Source organism: Nerophis ophidion, linkage group LG10 (assembly GCF_033978795.1).
Source record: "Nerophis ophidion isolate RoL-2023_Sa linkage group LG10, RoL_Noph_v1.0, whole genome shotgun sequence".
Lineage (NCBI taxonomy): Eukaryota > Metazoa > Chordata > Actinopteri > Syngnathiformes > Syngnathidae > Nerophis > Nerophis ophidion.
The window spans coordinates 5,130,670-5,154,032 of NC_084620.1; the positions used below are offsets into that span (position 1 = coordinate 5,130,670).

The 23,363-nt window shown below is 42.4% G+C and overlaps 1 protein-coding gene across 5 annotated transcripts in view; it reads right to left on the bottom strand.

The window, feature by feature from the left end:
• anks1b (ankyrin repeat and sterile alpha motif domain containing 1B) overlaps positions 1-23,363 on the bottom strand; it is a 385,802-nt gene that overhangs the window by 309,154 nt on the left and 53,285 nt on the right. For all 5 annotated transcript variants that reach the window (XM_061912138.1, XM_061912134.1, XM_061912133.1 and 2 more), the window contains exon 3: positions 6,695-6,775. In XM_061912138.1, the coding sequence (XP_061768122.1) occupies positions 6,695-6,775 (81 nt within the window). The remainder of the gene's footprint in view (positions 1-6,694; positions 6,776-23,363) is intronic.

A 23,363-nucleotide genomic window follows, 5' to 3' on the forward strand; every position in this document is an offset into this window, starting at 1 on the left:
ATTCATAGTTTTGATGCCTTCATTGACAATCTACAAGCTAAATAGTCATGAAAATAAAGAAAGTGCATTTAATGAGAAGGTGTGTCCAAACTTTTGGCCTGTACTGTCCGTGTATGTGTTATATATAAAAAAAATATTTGCGCACTATTGAATAGTGATGTACCAAAAATTTGGCCACCGAATAAGTACTTTGCTCACCGAAATCAGATGTTGTGATTAACGTATCCACTTCGGCTGGCGGGCTGCAACTTTCTTCATGCACTTGAATGACGTAACTCGCCCAAAGATGACATAAAAGTCGCAATCTGGTCGCATTTCCGTTCACATTACAGTCTCATTTGAAAAGTTCACACTCCAATTGGAATTGGACTATCTCCTAAAGTTGCCCAGAACTGATGCAAAAATTAAGACTTTTTAGAGTGTTTAGAGCATGGGTGTCAAACTCTGGCCCGCCATGTAATTTCACTTGGCCCTTGAGGCAATATCAAATTAAGATTAGAGCTGGCCCGCAGCTGTAACACCGCATTCACCGCTAACACTCTTACTTCAATCAATCAATCAATCAATGTTTACTTATATAGCCCTAAATCACTAGTGTCTCAAAGGGCTGCACAAACCACCACGACATCCTCGGTAGGCCCACATAAGGGCAAGGAAAACTCACACCCAGTGGGACATCGGTGACAATAATGACCCAGTGGGACGTCGGTGACAATGATGACTATAAGAACCTTGGAGAGGAGGAAAGCAATGGATGTCGAGCGGGTCTAATATGATACTGTGAAAGTTCAATCCACAATGGATCCAACACAGTCGCGAGAGTCCAGTCCAAAGCGGATCCAACACAGCAGCGAGAGTCCCGTTCACAGCGGAGCCAGCAGGAAACTATCCCAAGCGGAGGCGTATCAGCAGCGCAGAGATGTCCCCAGCCAATACACAGGCAAGCAGTACATGGCCACCGGATCGGACCGGACCCCCTCCACAAGGGAGAGTGGGACATAGAAGAAAAAGAAAAGAAACGGCAGATCAACTGGTCTAAAAAGGGAGTCTATTTAAAGGCTAGAGTATACAAATGAGTTTTAAGGTGAGACTTAAATGCTTCTACTGAGGTGGCATCTCGAACTGAGGGCATTCCAGAGTACTGGAGCCCGAACGGAAAACGCTCTATAGCCCGCAGACTTTTTTTGGGCTTTGGGAATCTAATTTCTAATTTAGTTTCTAATTTAGTTCTAATTTAACTGACTCCTTACCCAGACCAGTAGTCTCGCATTTTCCATTTAAATCCGTCTTCAGGATGGAGGGAAGTGGTGTTCTGTGGGGATTAGCCTTCTGCTTTGTTTTTAGCCCCGCTCGGCATCCGCGTTTCCGATCACACCGCTGGCGTCTGCTCCGTAGACGGCCCCCGCTGCTACTATACTCCCCTGCTTCACAGGCCGCTGGATGTAGCCGCCGACGTATTCCCATGCTAGTTATCACGTTTAGCACGCACGCGTCTATCAGTCCAAAACGGCCCGATATGTCCACATCCAGAAGTGTCTGGCGGTCGTACGTGATCACGGAGTGACCACGATGTGAGCCAGCCATAAAGTTTGTAGAATTGTCCGGTATTTCTGCCAAATGTTCCATCTTTAGCAGGAGCTACGCCATGTCGCAGCCCGTCCGGGCGCCGCCATCTTGGAATCAACTTGCCAACCTTCTCGATTTACCCGGGAGACTCCCGAAGTTCATTGCCCCTTCCGAATTTCATCCCGGACAACAATATTTGGAGTGGGCTTTAAAGGCACTGCCTCTGGCGTTCTCTACAACCTGTCTCCACGTCCGCTTTTCCTCTATACCAACAGCGTGCTGGCCCAGTCACATAATATATGCGGCTTATACACACACACAAGTGAATGCAAAGCATACTTGGTCAACAGCCATACAGGTCCCACTGAGGGTGGCCGTATAAATCTTGCACATTACCAACCTTCCCTGCATCCTGGTCGTCACACTGGTGCTACTTTCTGTCTTACACAACTTTTGTTTTGAAGGGGTGATTGCCGACATCCTGTTGTTTTTTGCTGAAGGATGTCGATATGAAATTGTAGGTCTAAGTGAGACCTACATGGAGGCTTTTGTTACAAATATGCGCCACACTGTGAACCCACACCAAACAAGAATGACACATTTCGGGAGAACGTCCGCACCGTAACACAACATAAACACAACAGAACAAATACCCAGAACGCCTTGCAGCAACTAACTCTTCCGGGACGCTACAATATACACCCCCCGCTATCACCAAACCCTGTCCACCTCAACCCCACCGCTGAAAAGAGGCATTCAATTTTTATTTAAATTTTATTTGATATGCTATTGATATTTTTTAATTATTATTATTATTTGAAACTCGATTTTGCATGTCCCTATAAAGTTATATAAGCCTTGCTTGTTCAATATTCAATGCAAAACTTGTTTAGGTCCCTATTAAAAGGTTCATTTGTTCAACCTCGGCCCGCGGCTTTGTTCAGTTTTAAATTTTGGCCCACTCTGTATTTGAGTTTGACACCCCTGCTTTAGAAACTGGCAAAAAATATCTGATCTGTGTCACTTGAGGGTAAAATAAATCAGAATTGGTGTGCAGTGTAAACGGGGGCCTTGCGAAAAAAGGGGTACCTTGCGTGGAATGCCTCAGTTATTAAAACCACAAGTTTGGACCCCAGTGTTCTAGGTTTACCAGCAATGTTGCAACCCACACACCTTCAGCGGCTAATCGGTAACTCTATTATTACAGCACAACAAACACTCATTGGGCAAAACAATCTTTCTGTAAGCAAGCTGAAGTGTCTCTGATCATATCCTGGGGAACCCAACAGTGTCAAAATACACCAATTTTACATTTATAACGACTTAGGGCCTACCATAGCCCAGGGTCACTATAACTACTAATAGAAGTATTTTTTAAATTTAGTGAACACTTCCTGCGGCCCAGTCCGATCCAGACTCTGCCTCCAGCGGCCCCCAGGTAAATTGAGTGTGACAACCTCGCACTATATGAGGCATGCACTGTGCTGTTCTGAAAGATTTTCTGCAAAGATGTCTCCCAAATGCATGTGCCAGATTATTGGATGAAGGTATTTTCTGCTTTTTGTGTTAAAAAGGGAAGAGAAAGTGCAAGTGAGTGAATTTTTCTGTTAATGTGTTGGTTAATACATTTTTTAATTATCATTATCTTCGTGTGTTTCATGGGAGAATGTACAATAATTGACATGATGTGGCAGTTTACAGCCAGGGGCTAGTTTCCATCTGTTGTCCCTGACAGGTTGATAATACACAACAAAGTCCATTTGAAAAAAAAAAACACTTACATAAAAAAAAAAAATCTGACTATATAAAAAGTACAATTAAATACACAGACTCAGATATAACTACAAAATTGAGACCCATAAACAACGGAAAGTTGCAACATGACTTCAAATCCCTGTTCAATTCCCACCTAGTACCAACCTCGTCACGTCCGTTGTGTCCTGAGCAAGACACTTCACCCTTGCTCCTGATGGGTGCTGGTTGGCGCCTTGCATGGCAGCTCCCTCCATCAGTGTGTGAATGTGTGTGTGAATGGGTAAACGTGGAAGTAGAGTCAAAGCGCTATACAAGTACAACCCATTTATTTATTTATTTATTTAAATCAAGACAGATGGGGAATAAGGTGACCGTTGTTTCCGTTTCCATAGCAACACACTTCCGACTTCCAGCAACAAATGCATGTTCCTATTTTCGGAAACAAACGCAGGTTTCTACTAATCATTACAAACTTGGTAACAGACAACAGAGATGACTAGTCTTGGACAAATGATTATTTAAAACGTTATCTTATTGAAGCTGAATATACTGAGGATGAACTGCTGCTTATAGAAGCGAGCACTAAGAGAGAGCGAAACGTTGGAGCAGACGGAAGCCAAGAGAGTGAGGTCGGCGTGACTTGATGGCGTAAATGTGGAACTTGGAGCCCAAGCTATACCAACATAAATGGAGTGCTTGTCTAAAATCAACAGGAAACGTCCCCGGCCAACATCACCAAACAGACAGCTGTCCATCGAGAAAGTCACTAAAATATTGATCATGATAACTGCAGCACGCATACTACATACTACAAACATGTACTACATACACTGTCGAGCAGGCTGTGTACAAACAAAACATGAAATGTGGATTAATACTTAACAGATACTGTAATACAATTGTTAATGTTTTTCCATAAGTACAGATCAGTGTCCTATCCTATTGTGTTGTGCATTACTAACTCAAAAGCCTTTCGGGTGCTAACGCAGAAGCTAGCTTGTATGCAATTGCAAGGCGATGTGTTACTAGGGGAGAAATAGAGTTCTTCAGTATTTGCTCTTAAAATAACAATGCTGCTACAGCTTGGTTATTATACAGGTTACGTAAGTATTAATGGTGGTTTTTGGATGCATTTTTAAATAGCTTTAAAGGCAGACTGGGTAGTTCCCATTAGCTACATTGCTAGCCACCCAAACCGAGCTGATTTTAACAAATTAAAATGCAAAAAAATTTTTTTTTAACTTTTGTCTTTTTCTCTCTCATAAGGATTGTGAACATTAGGCAAAATTCGCCAAAACATCCGGTTTCAATGCAACACTTATTGGTATGCCAGACACGCATTTTAAAATGTTGTAAGCTGAGTAGATTGTGTTCAGACGAGATTTTACACTTATGCTAATGTCTACATATATATTTTTTTGTCTAGGACAGGGGTCACCAACGCGGTGCCCGCGGGCACCAGGTAGCCCGTAAGGACTAAATGAGTAGCCCGCTGGCCTGTTCTAAAAATAGCTCAAATAGCACCACTTACCAGTGAGCTGCCTCTATTTTTAAAATTGTATTTATTTACTAGCAGGCTGGTCTCGCTTTGCTCGACATTTTTAATTCTAAGAGACAAAACTCAAATAGAATTTGAAAATCCAAGAAAATATTTTAAAGACTTGGTCTTAGCTTGTTTAAATAAATTCATTTATTGTTTTACTTTCCTTCTTATAACTTTCAGAAAGACAATTTTAGAGAAAAAATACAACCTTAAAAAGGATTTTAGGATTTTTAAACACATATACGTTTTTACTTTTTAAATTATTTCCTCTCCTTTCCTGACAATTTAAATAAAACAATGTTCAAGTATTTTTCTTTTTTTATTGTAAAGAATAATAAATACATTTTAATTTAATTCTTCAATTCATCTTCTGTTTTTTCGACGAAGAATATTTGTGAAATATTTCTTCAAACTTATGATTAAAATCTAAAAAAAATATTCTGGCAAATCTACAAAATCTTTAGAATCAAATTTAAATATTATTTCAAAGTCTTTTGAATTTCTTTTAAAATTGTTGTTCTCGAAAATCTAGAAGAAATAATGATTTGTCTTTATTTGAAATATAGCTTGGTCCAATTTGTTATATATTCTAACAAAATGCAGATTGGATTTTAACCTATTTAAAACATGTCATCAAAATTCTCAAATTAATCTTAATCAGGAAAAATTACTAATGCCATCCATTTTCTACCGCTTATTCCCTTTCGGGGTCGCGGGGGGCGCTGGCGCCTATCTCAGCTACAATCGGGCGGAAGGCAGGGTACACCCTGGACAAGTCGCCACCTCATCGCAGGGCCAACACAGATAGACAGACAACATTCACACACTAGGGCCAATTTAGTGTTGCCAATCAACCTATCCCCAGGTGCATGTCTTTGGAAGTGGGAGGAAGCCGGAGTACCCGGAGGGAACCCACGCATTCACGGGGAGAACATGCAAACTCCACACAGAAAGTTCCCGAGCCTGGATTTGAACCCAGGATTGCAGGAACTTCGTATTGTGAGGCAGACGCACTAACCCCTCTGCCACCGTGAAGCCTTACTAATGATGTTCCATAAATTATTTTTTAATTTTTTTCAAAAAGATTCGAAAAAGCAAATTTTTCGAATGAATTTTGAATTTTAAAGAGTCGAAATTGAAGATAAACTATGTTTCAAAATTTCATTTTCATTTTTTTCCTGTTTTCTCCTCTTTTAAACCGTTCAATTAAGTGTTTTTTTCATCATTTATTCTCTACAAAAAACCTTCAGTAAAAGTAAAAAAAAACGTATGACGGAATGACAGACAGAAATACCCATTTTTTTATATATATATATATATATATAGATTTATTTATTAAAGGTAAATGGAGCAAATTGGCTATTTGTGGCAATTTATTTAAGTGTGTATCAAACTGGTAGCCCTTCGCATTAGTCAGTACCCAAGAAGTAGCTCTTGGTTTCAAAAAGGTTGCTGACCCCTGGTCTAGGACGTTTTTTGCTTGCAATCAATTAAGCGAAGTGAAGTGAATTATATTTATATAGCGCTTTTTCTCTAGTGACTCAAAGCGCTTTACATAGTGAAACCCAATATCTAAGTTACATTCAAACCAGTGTGGGTGGCACTGGGAGCAGGTGGGTAAAGTTTCTTGCCCAAGGACACAACGGCAGTGACTAGGATGGCGGAAGCGGGAATCGAACCTGCAACCCTCAAGTTGGTGGCACGGCCGCTCTACCAACCGAGCTAAACCGCCCCTAACTAAATGTTCCCTACCAAGGTTTTTGCAAGTCACTCATGAGCGAAACACAAATACACACGCAAAGACGGCGAGGGGAAATTGGCATAACTTACCTGTGTCCGTTGAGAGCGGCGTGGTGCAGCGGCGTGTATCCTGAGCTGTCAGTGCAGTTGACGTTGAGGCCCTTCCACATGCTGCCAGACACAAACAACATCGTTAAAACCCTTCTCTTCCAAAATGTAGAGTAAAAGACTAATAAATATAGCACACAAGGTAGCACTGATAGCCAAATCCAAGTCAGTTGGCATCACGCTGGGGTCAGAGGGGAGCATCCTTGTTCGGACTACAGTAGGTCAGCTGACCTCAACAAGGCGTTATTGAGTGTATGGATTGTGTTGCATGACATTTTTCATGGCTGACCTGCAGGAGGAGATGGAGGCAACAAGCCAACGTGTGATGGAGGCCAAGTTAAAAGTGAGGAGCAGGTCCTCTCCTGCGCAACACTTAACTAATGAACCAATCAGGGGAAAAGCACTCGACTTGATTCATGCAATAATGTGCAGTGAACATCAACACAATCCATAATATATATTCTCTCACGGTGATACACATATTCATATCAACAGCTCTTGGGGATCCCCAACTCCATAGTTTTCACTAAGTCTCATCTTAAAACTCATCTGTATACTCTAGCCTTTAAATAGACCTCCTTTTTAGACCAGTTGATCTGCCGCTTCTTTTCTTTCTCCTATGTCCCCCCCTCCCTTGTGGAGGGGGTCCGGTCCGATGACCATGGATGAAGTACTGACTGTCCAGAGTCGAGACCCAGGATGGACCGCTCGTCGGGACCCAGGATGGACCGCTCGCCTGTATCGGTTGGGGACATCTCTACGCTGCTGATCCGCTTGAGATGGTTTCCTGTGGACGGGACTCTCGCTGCTGTCTTGGAGCCACTATGGATTGAACTTTCACAGTATCATGTTGGACCCGCTCGACATCCATTGCTTTCGGTCCCCTAGAGGGGGGGGGTTGCCCACATCTGAGGTCCTCTCCAAGGTTTCTCATAGTCAGCATTGTCCCTGGCGTCCCACTGGATGTGAATTCTCCCTGCCCACTGGGTGTGCGTTTTCCTTGCCCTTTTGTGGGTTCTTCCGAGGATGTTGTAGTCGTAATGATTTGTGCGGTCCTTTGAGACATTTGTGATTTGGGGCTATATAAATAAACATTGATTGTTGATTGACTAAGCTAAGGACCAAAGGTAGTTTGGTCGGTTTACTTCACACAGTGACGGTTCTGGCTATGGGCCACAGTAGAAAATGCTCATGAAGGCATACTCTAGGGGGCGTAACAAGTAAAAAGTAGTAGTAAAAATTTCGTTTTAGTGAGACTTGGATGGCATAGCGATGCCGGATTTGTTCTTCCAAGGATGCGTCGGGCCAGAACACAGCGTGAGGTAAGAAATTAAGATTTATTAAACTCGAAAACAGGCTAGGAACAGAAACACTGGAACTAAGCAAAAAAGGAGCTAGCATGGGAGCTAGGGACACAAACAGAAACACTACACTTGGCACAAAGGCACAAAAAGGGAAAACTAAAACTAGCATGAAAGCTAGGGAAAAATACAGCGTAGCGCGAAAGCTAGTGAGTAAAGAATGGAAAGCAGTCATCTGTTGCGTGAAAGCAAATTAGGATCCAAGGACGCATGAACAAAAAGGGTTGGCTTAAGAAAGGACGGTGATTAACAAAACAGGTGTGCCTCAACAGCGGGTAGCAGGTGGAACTGATAAGAAACCAATGTGACAGAGCAAATAGGAAATAAGGAAGTCAAATAGTCCTGGGTTCAATTCCAGGCTCTGGATCTTTCTGTGTGGAGTTTGCATGTTCTCCCCGTGACTGCGTGGGTTCCCTCCGGGTACTCCGGCTTCCTCCCACCTCCAAAGACATGCACCTGGGGATAGGTTGATTGGCAACACTAAATTGGCCCTAGTGTGTGAATGTTGTCTGTCTATTTGTGTTGGCCCTGCGATGAGGTGGCGACTTGTCAAGGGTGTACCCCGCCTTCCGCCCGATTGAAGCTGAGATAGGCGCCGGCACCCCCCGCGACCCCAAAAGGGAATAAGCGGTAGAAAATGGATGGATGGAATAACAGAATGTGATATAAAAAGGAGCAAAGCTACAATATGGTATGATCTGGGCATCGGATCATAACATTTTTCACAAAAATACGCACGTAAACCTAAAAAGTATGTTGCGTTTAAACTACTCCTACACGTACAATTTATCCAAAAAGTTACTTGAGTAAATGTAGTGTTACTACCCACCTTAATATGCAATACAATATATTGTGTGCTGAAAATAAATCAAAACTTGCTGATTCCTCAACCTATTTCCATGCGGTTTACTATAGTCTTTTTAAAAGCATGTGCACATAATACACATTTTATTTTTTGTAAAAAAAAAAAAATTTAATAAAACAATCTTACCAATGAAGAACATTGTCAGTGTCGTCGTGTCAATAGTACAACATATTTAGCAAGCGCATGCAGCACAATGTACCTGCAGTCTTGTTTTCGTTGTATAAACACTATATGGCAGCGGTCGGGAACCTTTTTGGCTGAGAGAGCCATGAAAGCCAAATATTTTAAAAACGTATTTCCGTAAGAGCCATATTATATTTTGGTAATACTTTGATATGGGGAACATATTCACCATTAATTAGTTGCTTATTAACATGAAAATTTGTAACATATTGGCTCTTAATTGGTCATTTTTAAGTACTTATTAATGCCTTTTTCTGCATGGCCTTATTTTACAAGCAGTAAGCCATTAACTAAGAGTCTTCCCTTATAACCTCAGAATTATTGCTTACTAGTAACCCTAACCCTTATATGGTCCCCTAGTGTCCAAATAACTCTTAATTAAGTCTTTGTTACTTAAATATGTTCCCCATACTAAAGTGTTACCAATATTTTTCATCCATCCATCCATCAACTTCCGCTTATCCGAGGTCGGGTCGCGGGGGCAGCAGCCTAAGCAGGGAAGCCCAGACTTCCCTATCTCCAGCCACTTCGTCTAGCTCTTCCCGGGGGGATCCCGAGGCGTTCCCAGGCCAGCCGGGAGACATAGTCTTCCCAACGTGTCCTGGGTCTTCCCCGTGGCCTCCTACCGGCTGGACGTGCCCTAAACACCTCCCTAGGGAGGCGTTCGGGTGGCATCCTGACCAGATGCCCGAACCACTTCCTCTGGCTCCTCTCGATGTGGAGGAGCAGCGGCTTTACTTTGAGTTCCTCCCGGATGGCAGAGCTTCTCACCCTATCTCTAAGGGAGAGACCCGCCACACGGCGGAGGAAACTCATTTCGGCCGCTTGTACCCGTGATCTTATCCTTTCGGTCATGACCCAAAGCTCATGACCATAGGTGAGGATGGGAACGTAGATCGACCGGTAAATTGAGAGCTTTGCCTTCCGGCTCAGCTCCTTCTTCACCACAATGGATCGATACAACGTCCGCATTACTGAAGACGCCGCACCGATCCGCCTGTCGATCTCACGATCCACTCTTCCCCCACTCGTGAACAAGACTCCTAGGTACTTGAACTCCTCCACTTGGGGCAGGGTCTCCTCCCCAACCCGGAGATGGCACTCCACCCTTTTCCGGGCGAGAACCATGGACTCGGACTTGGAGGTGCTGATTCTCATTCCGGTCGCTTCCCACTCGGCTGCGAACCGATCCAGCTCTCACTGGACCAATATTTTTTTAACACTGAATACAACTAAATGTGCGCATTTTTAAGTTAGATTAACATTTTTAGGGTATAATGAGTCTCTTATTCTTTTTAATAACATTGTTATTCTGAAGCTGACAAATAATAAATGAAATACTTCTTAGCATTAATGCGACTTCGTGGTTTGATGGAATAAAATGCATGAGAATGTTTTTAATTTTGAATGTTATTTTTAACCCTTTGATTACCAGCGGAATCATTTATTACTTATCTTGTTAAGCAATGTCAGCTAAGATTTATCTGAGAGCCAGATGCAGTCATCAAAAGAGCCACATCTGGCTCTAGAGCCGCAGGTTCCCTACCCCTGCTATATGGGATTGTATAGGGCCACAACCACAAGGGGGCCACATGATCATTTTTGTAAGGAATTGAACATTTTTATGATTTCATTTACCAGTAAATCTTTGATTTGTAAAGTACAACATCATAAAAGTTCAAACAAAATACATTTTGCTGTCAAAAGTGTAATACTAATGTTGTTTGGATCAAATTAGGGAATGTGTAACACCACCAACCCCAGAGTGTTCCCAGCATGGAACACTTCACTGTTCACATTACACAAATGCAGGTCCGTGGTGTGGGGAAAGGTGATGACAATTCTAAGGGCCCACAGCCCCCAGTAGACACTATGAAAAATAGATATACATACACTGAACTAATATATATTCATGCGAATGAATCAGAATTATAAAAAAAAAAAAGCCACCCAAGTTCTGATTTTAATTATTTCAATAACCCCTAGGATCCTTCCTAAAATATGGTTTGGTCCACACGACCACACTTGTCATGGTTCTTCCTAATCGGAATTAAGTGAGAAGGAACTCCAGCAAAGTTAGGATGCCTAGCAAACTTCACAATTAAGGAAACCAGAATAGAGTTGAGAGGAAGACAAGGAGTAGGAGAAGCAGAGGACTATAAAAACGTTTTCTCTGAATGAAGAAATTAGTCTACTTGTTCATTTAATGTCTGTAACATTACTTTTGACGGGGCACAGGCTGGACACAGGAGCCTACTGTCATCTGGCCACGCTACACTCTGGGACAAGTTGCCAGTTCATTAAAAAAAAAAACAAAAAAAAACTTGTCAGTTCATTGTAAAGCAACGATGTGATTGTGTGTTTCATACATGTCACTGTCGGACAGTGCTCCACTATGCACCCATTCATTTAAAGCCTACTTTGAATTGTATTATGACGCATTTAAGTTCTACTCATTAATTAATCGCTATAATTTCCTTTCACTGTACACATTTTTTGGATGTGTGATTAACGCACTTGCGTTAATCACACATCCAAAAAATGACCCTCAAAGTGCATCCGGCAGTGAAGGCTCCTCTATGGGGTCTTGGGGCACTAGGAGGTTAACCCCTTTACTACTTTCACCCCAGGTGGCCCTTGGCAAAGGCCTAGTACCGGACTGCCCCCTAGCTAGCCAGGGATACAGTGAAGACCTCACTGTATGGGGACATCTCTGCGCTGCTGATCCACCTCCGCTTGGGATGGTTTCCTGTTGGCTCCACTTTGGATGGGACTCTCGCTACTATATTGGATCAACTTTGGACTTGATTCTCACGGTTACGTTGGATCCACTATGGATTGAACATTCACAGTATCATGTTAGATCCGCTCGACATCCATTGCTTTCGGTCCCCTGAAGGAGGGGTGGGGGGGGGCTGTTGCCCACATATGTGGTCCTCTCCAAGGTTTCTCATAGTCATCATGGTTGACGTCCCACTGGGGTGAGTTTTTCCTTGCCCTTATGTGGGCCCTACAGAGGATGTCGTGGTCTGTGCAGCCCTTTGAGGCACTTTTGATTTAGGGCTATATAAATAAACATTAATTGATTGATTGATTGATATATGAATGAGGTAAATTCCTTCGACTCGGTCAATTGAAAAGTAGCTCGCCTGCAGAAAAGGTGTGGGCACGCCTGCTCTATTACATGCAATGGTTTTCCCTATTGGGACCCTATTTCAGTCCTAACTTGTTCACCACTCCTCATATGAAAGGTACTTTTCCTTGTTGTTGTCACGTGTCTCGTGATCTATGTATTTTATTTTGAAAAGCTACCCTCTTGTTTCAGATCACGGGTCCTTCCTCTTGTGTCACCAGTCTGACGTCATCCTTGATTCCTTAATGTTTCCACCTGTTCCCCATCACTCCCACATCCTATTTAAGCTCACTTCTCCGTTTGTCCTTTGCCAGATCGTCCCGTCTATCGTGCCTTCTAGCGTCCATGTTCATGTCCAAGTCCATGTCCCTGATTCCCTCCTTGCCTTGCTCCTGTATTTTCTTGTTCTCCTTAATTTTTGATCATAGCAGTTATTTTGAGTTTACTTTTTCCTCCTTCGAGCGTCCTTAGTTTTCCTTCATCGACTTAATTGGTGAGTTTTTTGTTATTCCAAATTTCGTTTTATTTCATCATTGATGGAGTGATTTTTTTGTTTATTCAAAGATATTCCATCCATCCATCCATCATCTTCCGCTTATCCGAGGTCGGGTCGCGGGGGCAGCAGCCTAAGCAGGGAAGCCCAGACTTCCCTATCCCCAGCCACTTCGTCTAGCTCTTCCCCGGGGATCCCGAGGCGTTCCCAGGCCAGCCGGGAGACATAGTCTTCTCAACGTGTCCTGGGTCTTCCCCGTGGCCTCCTACCAGCTGGACGTGCCCTAAACACATCCCTAGGGAGGCGTTCGGGTGGCATCCTGACCAGATGCCCGAACCACCTCATCTGGCTCCTCTCGATGTGGAGGAGCAGCGGCTTTACTTTGAGTTCCTCCCGGATGGCAGAGCTTCTCACCCTATCTCTAAGGGAGAGCCCCGCCACACGGCGGAGGAAACTCATTTCGGCCGCTTGTACCCGTGATCTTATCCTTTCGGTCATGACCCAAAGCTCATGACCATAGGTGAGGATGGGAACGTAGATCGACCGGTAAATTGAGAGCTTTGCCTTCCGGCTCAGCTCCTTCTTCACCACAACGGATCGATACAACGTCCGCATTACTGAAGACGCCGCACCGATCCGCCTGTCGATCTCACGATCCACTCTTCCCCCACTCGTGAACAAGACTCCTAGGTACTTGAACTCCTCCACTTGGGGCAGGGTCTCCTCCCCAACCCGGAGATGGCACTCCACCCTTTTCCGGGCGAGAACCATGGACTCGGACTTGGAGGTGCTGATTCTCATTCCGGTCGCTTCACACTCGGCTGCGAACCGATCCAGCGAGAGCTGAAGATCCCGGCCAGATGAAGCCATCAGGACCACATCATCTGCAAAAAGCAGAGACCTAATCCCGTGGTCACCAAACTGGATCCCCTCAACGCCTTGACTGCGCCTAGAAATTCTGTCCATAAAAGTTATGAACAGAATCGGTGACAAAGGACAGCCTTGGCGGAGTCCAACCCTCACTGGAAACGTGTCCGACTTACTGCCAGCAATGCGGACCAAGCTCTGGCACTGATCGTACAGGGAGCGGACTGCCACAATAAGACAGTCCGATACCCCATACTCTCTGAGCACTCCCCACAGGACTTCCCGAGGGACACGGTCGAATGCCTTCTCCAAGTCTACAAAGCACATGTAGACTGGTTGGGCAAACTCCCATGCACCCTCAAGAACCCTGCCGAGAGTATAGAGCTGGTCCACAGTTCCACGACCAGGACGAAAACCACACTGTTCCTCCTGAATCCGAGGTTCGACTATCCGACGTAGCCTCCTCTCCAGTACACCTGAATAAACCTTACCGGGAAGGCTGAGGAGTGTGATCCCACAATAGTTGGAACACACCCTCCGGTCCCCCTTCTTAAAGAGAGGGACCACCACCCCGGTCTGCCAATCCAGAGGTACCGCCCCCGATGTCCACGCGATGCTGCAGAGATATTGTATTTGTAAATATTATTAGAGTTATTTTTCCTCCTGTTGGAGCGCTTTTTGTTAATTCTTCTTGATATTCTATTTTTGTTAGGTTATTTTCCTAGAGTAGTATTCCTCCTTATTTTTTGGAGTGATTTTTGAGTTTAGTGTTTATCCTCGGATTTATTTTCCGTACGTTATATATATTTTTGTGAAATACTTTTTTACCGGAGGTTAAAAAGTTATTTCAAAATAAAAGCTGTTATTTTTGGAAACTTCCTCTCTGCATCTGGGTCCTCTCATTCCCAAGTCGTAACAGTTGTCTCAAGAAGGGTAGAAATACAAGAACACACAAACAAACGCAAATGCACGGCCGTCATTGAATTAGAGACACCGTGAAAAAAAGCGCACCCCATAAATTTGTATCATTATGGGCGGAACCAATAATATGAATGTGTGTGTCCACCTCTGTGCCATGACAGCACGTCCGGTTCTGTTCTTATTCACCTCCACCTGCCATTGGCGCGCTCATTCCGGGTTCAATCCTTGCTGGAGGTCTTGTGCAATGGGGGTCAAAGGGCACCGAGGCCAAGCTGGCCATCAATTGAACCCATTGTTGCACGGCTTCTGTAAAATTGTGCTTGAATGTTTCTATGCACGTGTTGTCACGCCATTTTTCTAAAAAACAAAACAAAACAAAACAAAAAAACACTTATTTTGAAAAAGGGAAGAGGAAGTGCAGAAAGCTGTGTAGTTCCTGCAAACTTCCACTTTTTTATTGGTGAGTGGCGGTAATAAAAAAGCGTCTACATCAAAAACTCGCCTAAAAAGATGAGGATGAGGAAGATGTCACGGCAAAACACGCAACGAGAAGCACGGACAGAAAGTGGACTTGCTTCATTTCTTGTTGTGAGCTCCCAGCGTGGATTAACATAGCATTCATTTTGACCTGCAAGGTGGCAAAGCACATGTGCACACACACACACACACACACACACACACACACACGCACACGCACATTTATAAACTCTGGCGCTGCCGTTTGATGTTGAAGACTTTCAATTCCCATCATGCTTTAGGGCATGAATATTTTGCTTTATCCTGTGTGTGTGGTGCGTGAAATGTATTTTTCAGGCTAATGCTAATCGGATACCAGGCTAAACTAATCGGGTCGGAGGGCGACGGCTGAGCTTGTTTACGTCAGTGACATTATACAACAAATGGACACAAATTTTGGGACACTCGTCTGTTTAAGATGACAATGACTTTTTTGGCGGTGCAGCTGGAATCAGCTTGATGTGGGAGAATCCAGTGTTGGGCGCTACGTACAGTGGGGCAAAAAAGTATTTAGTCAGCCACCGATTGTGCAAGTTCTCCCTCTTACAATGATGACAGAGGTCTGTAATTTTCATCATAGGTACACTTCAACTGTGAGAGGCAGAATGTGGGGAAAAAAACAGGAATTCCCATTGTAGTAATTTTAAAGAATTTATTTGTAAATTATGATGGAAAATAAGTATTTGGTCAACCATTCAAAGCTCTCACTGATGGAAGGAGGTTTTGGCTCAAAATCTCACGATACATGGCCCCATTCATTCTTTCCTTAACACGGATCAATCGTCCTGTCCCCTTAGCAGAAAAACAGCCCCAAAGCGTGATGTTTCCACCCCCATGCTTCACAGTAGGTGTGGTGTTCTTGGGATGCAACTCAGGATTCTTCTTCCTCCAAACACGACGAGTTGAGTTTATACCAAAATGGATACATGGATGATACAGCAGAGGATTGGGAGAATGTCATGTGGTCAGATGAAACCAAAATAGAACTTTGTGGTATAAACTCAACTCGTCGTGTTTGGAGGAAGAAGAATACTGAGTTGCATCCCAAGGACACCATACCTACTGTGAAGCGTGGGGGTGGAAACATCATGCTTTGGGGCTGTTTTTCTGCTAAGGGGACAGGACGATTGATCCGTGTTAAGGAAAGAATGAATGGGGCCATGTATCGTGAGATTTTGAGCAAAAACCTCCTTCCATCAGTGAGAGCTTTGAATGGTTGACCAAATACTTATTTTCCACCATATTTATTTAAAATTCCTACAATGTGAATTCCTAGATTTTTTTTCACATTCTGTCTCTCACAGTTGAAGTGTACCTATGATGAAAATTACAGACCTCTGTCATCATTTTAAGTGGGAGAACTTGCACAATCTGTGGCTGACTAAATACTTTTTTGCCCCACTGTAGCTGAGTTAATTTTCCCAGTAACTAGAAGCTATGCATCCATCCATTTTGAAAAATGGACTGCAAATACACACACACATTGGGCAAAATGAATGACTAATTGAGTGGTGTACGTATGAGAAAAACCATGATGACTGGTCGGATTACAAACGATGAGTCTTTATTGGCTAAGGCTAGGGCAAAACATTACGAACTGGCCAATCAGAGGCAAGATAGGGCGGGTCATTGAAACCAGGAAGCAAAGTCATAACAGACACACAAACATGTCACATGACCACAAGAGAGTCAAGAGATAGAAAGAGGCTTCAAACTGACGACTCAAAAAAGAAAACATACTTAAAAATGCCAGAGGGATTTTTTTGTGCCAAATTTTTCCTTTGGTTATAAAGAAGACAGGAAACCCAAAATAATGCATCTCCTTGGCCTTATGATTAGAGAAAACAACACCCAAAAACCTTTGTTTTTAAATATTTGTTTTGTAAACCAACATCCAAAATGCTCTCGACATTTAGGAAGTCCAACACACATTTAAAGACACATTAAGGTGAGTGAAAAGTTTCACTGCACATGACCATTAACAAGAGGGTGTCCCCAGCTAAATGACGGAGAGTTAATAGTTCCATTTGTATACTCACAGTTCCATTAACAATGGTATCATACATGTTGGTCCATAGTTCCCCAGGGTTCGGTCCTTGGCCCTGCACTCTTCAGCATCTACATGCTGCCGCTAGGTGACATCATACGCAAATACGGTGTTAGCTTTCCCTGTTATGCTGATGACACCCAACTCTACATGCCCCTAAAGCTGACCAACACGCCGGATTGTAGTCAGCTGGAGGCGTGTCTTAATGAAATTAAACAATGGATGTCCGCTAACTTTTTGCAACTCAACGCCAAAAAAACGGAAATGCTGATTATCGGTCCTGCTAGACACCGAACTCTATCTAATAATACAACGCTAACATTTGACAACCAAACAATTAAACAAGGCGACACGGTAAAGAATCTGGGTATTATCTTCGACCCAACTCTCTCCTTTGAGGCACACATTAAAAGCGTTACTAAAACGGCCTTCTTTCATCTCCGTAATATCGCTAAAATTCGCTCCATTCTGTCCACTAAAGACGCTGAGATCATTATCCATGCGTTTGTTACGTCTCGCCTCGATTACTGTAACGTATTATTTTCGGGTCTCCCCATGTCTAGCATTAAAAGATTACAGTTGGTACAAAATGCGGCTGCTAGACTTTTGACAAGAACAAGAAAGTTTTATCACATTACGCCTGTACTGGCTCACCTGCACTGGCTTCCTGTGCACTTAAGATGTGACTTTAAGGTTTTACTACTTACGTATAAAATACTACACGGTCTAGCTCCATCCTATCTTGCCGATTGTATTGTACCATATGTCCCGGCAAGAAATCTGCGTTCAAAGGACTCCGGCTTGTTAGTGATTCCCAAAGCCCAAAAAAAGTCTGCGGGCTATAGAGCGTTTTCATTTCGGGCTCCAGTACTCTGGAATACCCTCCCGGTAACAGTTCGAGATGCCACCTCAGTAGAAGCATTTAAGTCTCACCTTAAAACTCATTTGTATACTCTAGCCTTTAAATAGACTCCCTTTTTAGACCAGTTGATCTGCCGTTTCTTTTCTTTTTCTTCTATGTCCCACTCTCCCTTGTGGAGGGGGTCTGGTCCGATCCGGTGGCCATGTACTGCTCGCCTGTGTATCGGCTGGGGACATCTCTGCGCTGCTGATCCGCCTCCGCTTGGGATGGTTTCCTGCTGGCTCCGCTATGAACGGGACTCTCGCTGCTGTGTTGGATCCGCTTTGGACTGGACTCTCGCGGCTGTGTTGGATCCATTATGGATTGAACTCTCACAGTATCATGTTAGACCCGCTCGACATCCATTGCTTTCCTCCTCTCCAAGGTTCTCATAGTCATTATTGTCACCGATGTCCCACTGGGTGTGAGTTTTCCTTGCCCTTATGTGGGCCTACCGAGGATGTCGTGGTGGTTTGTGCAGCCCTTTGAGACACTAGTGATTTAGGGCTATATAAGTAAACATTGATTGATTGATTGATTGATAATGGGGATATATATTTTCAAACTGGGGCCCGTGGAGCTGATGAGTATTAATTTAATATATGTTGATGTAGCAAGCTACTTTTGCCGTGCAGCTTGCTACACTTGTCTCCATTTAATCCAGAATAACTATGGGCCGTAGTTTAGTTTGTTACATCTTAATGTAGCTTGCTCATCACTGGGAGAATCTCACCTTTGGGGTGAACAAGAATTTTCACAAACACCAGTGACCTTTGATGTTGGGACTAGATGGGTATGGAATTGGGTATGAAAAAAATGTCTGCAAAAAGTAACAGTGGCATATGACCAAGGAAGCGTGCATGGACACTCGCACTTCATACCTAGGTGTGAAAATATAAAAAAAACTAACAGTGCATGGAAATGTAGTGACTGATGCTGTGATAGGTAGGAGTGCAGTACAGGTACGGTACGGTCTGTACCTCAGATTTTGGGCCACGGTTCTATGTCTAGCGTGTGCGCTATTGTGTGCTTAATTATTGTGTAGCTGCTAGTTATTTTTGTAAATGACTTGACTAAAATAGAAGAAAAGACCAACCTTGTGTGCTAATCGGACGACATTTAGACGTCAAATGGCCGTGCAGGTGTGCAAAAGTAAATGTGCTGCAAGACTGCGTCTATCAGAGATTTTAGATGCAAGTCGATACTATCCGATTCTTGTTTTTTTGCTGATATTAAAAAAGATCTTTAATCTCAATATCTGATCACGACACCCTAAATTTTAATATCCCTATCTGGACCAATACTTCAGCCACATTGTATATTACCTGCGAGTCCGCACTGTGGGCTGAATTTGCACAGGTACGTGAGCTGCAGTGGTGAGACGATGTCTTTTACAAGGAACATTTGACAGATTTGAATGAAGTCTGTTGTCTTTCAACTTCTCTGTAAGTGCTGATCATATTTTTTCTTCTCCTCCAGTTGAGGGGAAGGCATGGCACACAGGGCTGTGACAATATGTTGCAGGTAAGGTGTTTCGATACACACACACACACACAAATTGGGCAAAATGAATGACTAAATATAAAAGCGAGAGACCCATGCAGGGACACTAAATGTTGCAATCCTAGTGAGGAGTAATCTATAAGGTGGAGGACAATAGGCCACACAGAAGTAGCATAAAGCGAGCATATAGAGTGATCAATGAAATCCCAACAACAAATCCCCTCTGGGAGATATTGATGGACTTTGACCATTGATCACTTGCTCGTCGGGATAATCAGACACGTGTGTGTGCTACTTGTGGTATCTTTGACTCATCTATTCTAGTGTGGGACAAAATGTTTCATGATTGCTTCTCTCATGAGGTTGATGGTCAGCTTGTCATCATTTCTTCTCGTACACCACAGTTATGCATTTACCGTCAATCAGAATTGTCCTGTCCACATATACGTTTAAAAATGCTGTATTCTTGTTCTTCCTCTTAGGGGAGGTGTTTTTAAATTTGAAACCTCTGTGTTTTATTTTATTTTAAATTTCATCAATCAATGTTTATTTATATAGCCCCAAATCACAAATGTCTCAAAGGACTGCACAAATCATTACGACTACAACATCCTCGGAAGAACCCACAAAAGGGCAAGGAAAACTCACACCCAGTGGGCAGGGAGAATTCACATCCAGTGGGACGCCAGTGACAATGCTGACTATGAGAAACCTTGGAGAGGACCTCAGATGTGGGCAACCCCCCCCCCTCTAGGGGACCGAAAGCAATGGATGTCGAGCGGGTCTAACATGATACTAACATGATCATAAACGGTCAAGAGCGGGAACTTGACAACATTTCAACGACATATTTTGAATTTGTCGTGGCGACTTGTCCAGGGTGTACCCTGCCTTCCGCCCGATTGTAGCTGAGATAGGCGCCAGCGCCCCCCGCGACCCCGAAAGGGAATAAGCGGTAGAAAATGGATGGATGGATGGATGTCAAAATTTTAGGAAAATGGTAAAAATTATGGATTCTTATACATATATACATTTATGTACATATAATATACACACACACACATTTATACATATATATACATACATATATATATACATACATATATATATATATACATACATATATATATATATATACATATATATACATATATATATATATATATATATATATATACATATACATACATATATATATATATATATACATATATATACATATATATATATATATATATATATATATATATACATATACATACATATATATATATATATATACATATACATACATATATATATATATATATACATATATATACATATATATATATATATATATATACATATATATATATATATATATATATATACATATATACATATATATATATATATATATACATATATACATATATATATATATATATATATATATATATATATATATATATATATACTAGGGGTGTGGGAAAAAATCGATATGAATTTGAATCGCGATTCTCACGTTGTGCGATTCAGAATCGATTCTCATTTTTAAAAAAGCGTTTTTATTTCTTTATTTGTATTTTTTATCAATCCAACAAAACAATTCACAGCAATACCATAACAATGCAATCCAATTCCAAAACCAAACCTGACCCAGCAACACTCAGAACTGCACTAAACAGAGCAATTGAGAGGAGACACAAACACGACACAGAAAAAAACAAAAGTAGTGAAACGAAAATGAATATTATCAACAACAGTATCAATAGCAGTGATTAAAAATCCCTCATTGACATTATAATTAGACATTTATAAAAAATAAAAAAAAGAACAATAGTGTCACAGTGGCTTACACTTGCATCGCATCTCATTAGCTTGACAACACACTGTGTCCAATGTTTTCACAAAGATAAAATAAGTCATATTTTTGGTTCGTTTAATAGTTAAAACAAATTTACATTATTGCAGTCAGTTGATAAAACATTGTCCTTTACAATTATAAAAGTCTTTCTTTAAAAATCTACTACTCTGCTTGCTTGTCCGCAGACTGGGGTAGATCCTGCTGAAATCCTACGTATTGAATGAATACGGAATCGTTTTGAATCGGAAAAATATCGTTTTTGAATCGAAAATCGCATAGAATCGAAAAAAATCTATTTATAATCGAATGGCGACCCCAATAATCGATATTGAATCGAATCGTGGGACACCCAAAGATTTGCAGCCCTAATATAGATACACATACATACATATGTAATATGTATATATACAGTCATGGTCAAAATTTAACATACACTTGTAAAGTAAGTTAAAATTAAAGTACCAATGATTGTCACACACACACTAGGTGTGGTGAAATTTGTCCTCTGCATTTGACCCATCCCCTTGTTCACCCCCTGGGAGGTGAGGGGAGCAGTGGGCAGCAGTGGTGCCGCGCCCGGGAATCATTTTTGGTCATTTAAGCCCCAATTCCAACCCTTGATGCTGAGTGCCAAGCACGGAGGTAATAGATCCCGTTTTTATAGTCTTTGAATGACTTGGCCGGGGTTTGAACTCACAACCTACCGATGTCAGGGCGGACACTCTAACCACTAGGCCACTAAGTTGGTGGCCTGAAGAACATAATGTCAGGTCACAAACAACATTCATGAAGTTTGGTTCTTTTATGGATTTATTATGGGTCTACTGCAAAAGTGATTAAATCTGCTGGGTCAAAAGTATGCATACAGCAATGTTAAAATTTAGTTACATGTCCCTTGGCAAGTTTCATGGCAATACGGCGATTTTGGTAGCCATCCACAAGCTTCAGACAAGCTTCTGGGGGAATTTTTGACTACTTTTCTTGACCAAATTGGTGCAGTTCAGCTAAATTTGTTGGTTTTTGGACATGGACTTGTTTCTTTAGCATTGTCCACACGTTTAAGTCAGGACTTTAGAAAGGCCATTCCAAAACCTTAATTCTAGCCTGATTTAGCCATTCCTTTCCAACTTTTGACGTGTGTTTGGGGTCATTGTCCTGTTGGAACACCCAACTTTGCACAAGACTTTACATCCGGGCCGATTATTTTAGGTTGTCCTGAATAATTTAGAGGTGATCATCCTTTTTCATGGTCCTATTTACTCTCTGTAAAGCACCAGTTCTCTTGGTAGCAAAACAACAGATCCCCTAACCCCTACACCAGGGGTGCCCATTACGTCGATCGCCATCGACTGGTCGATCTCGGAGGGTGTGTCAGTCGATCTCAAGCCAGGCATTAAAAAATAGACATAAAAATGAGCAATCATCAATCATACCAAGACTTCACTTTCGTCAGTTGTTTGACATTCTCGGCACCCGAGGATCTTGTGAGATGACGCTGGCTGCTGCGAGCTCATATTTAAGAAAAAAATCACTAACAGGGCGGACGCAGAGAAACACTTTTTATTTCTAGAGACTCCGTACCTACTGTCAAAACTCTAAAGACCGACTGCACAGTTCCTGTCTTCACCATAAAAGACCTGTTTCATCCTGCCTGTGCTAACAAAATAAGAGTCTCAGAAAGCTAGCAAGCTACGGAGTTTGATGCCAATGTATTTCTCCCCCGCCCTCAGCGACCGCTTTCTCACTTGCTTGCCCACCCGCACACTCACTGACGTCACTCACCTGCTGCCAGACATTAAAGGGCCACACACATATGCTACTCTCATAACAAAGTGTTTAAAAACGAGTATGCAAGTTGGACAAATGAGATGCCAAATCCAACCACTTTCATGTGGTATTGGACAGAAAGGAGGACTTTTTTTTTCCTCCATTTGTAAATGCGGACATTATCAGCACCACTGTCTAATTCCAATCAATGCAAGTCATCAGAATCAGGTAATACACCAACTTAT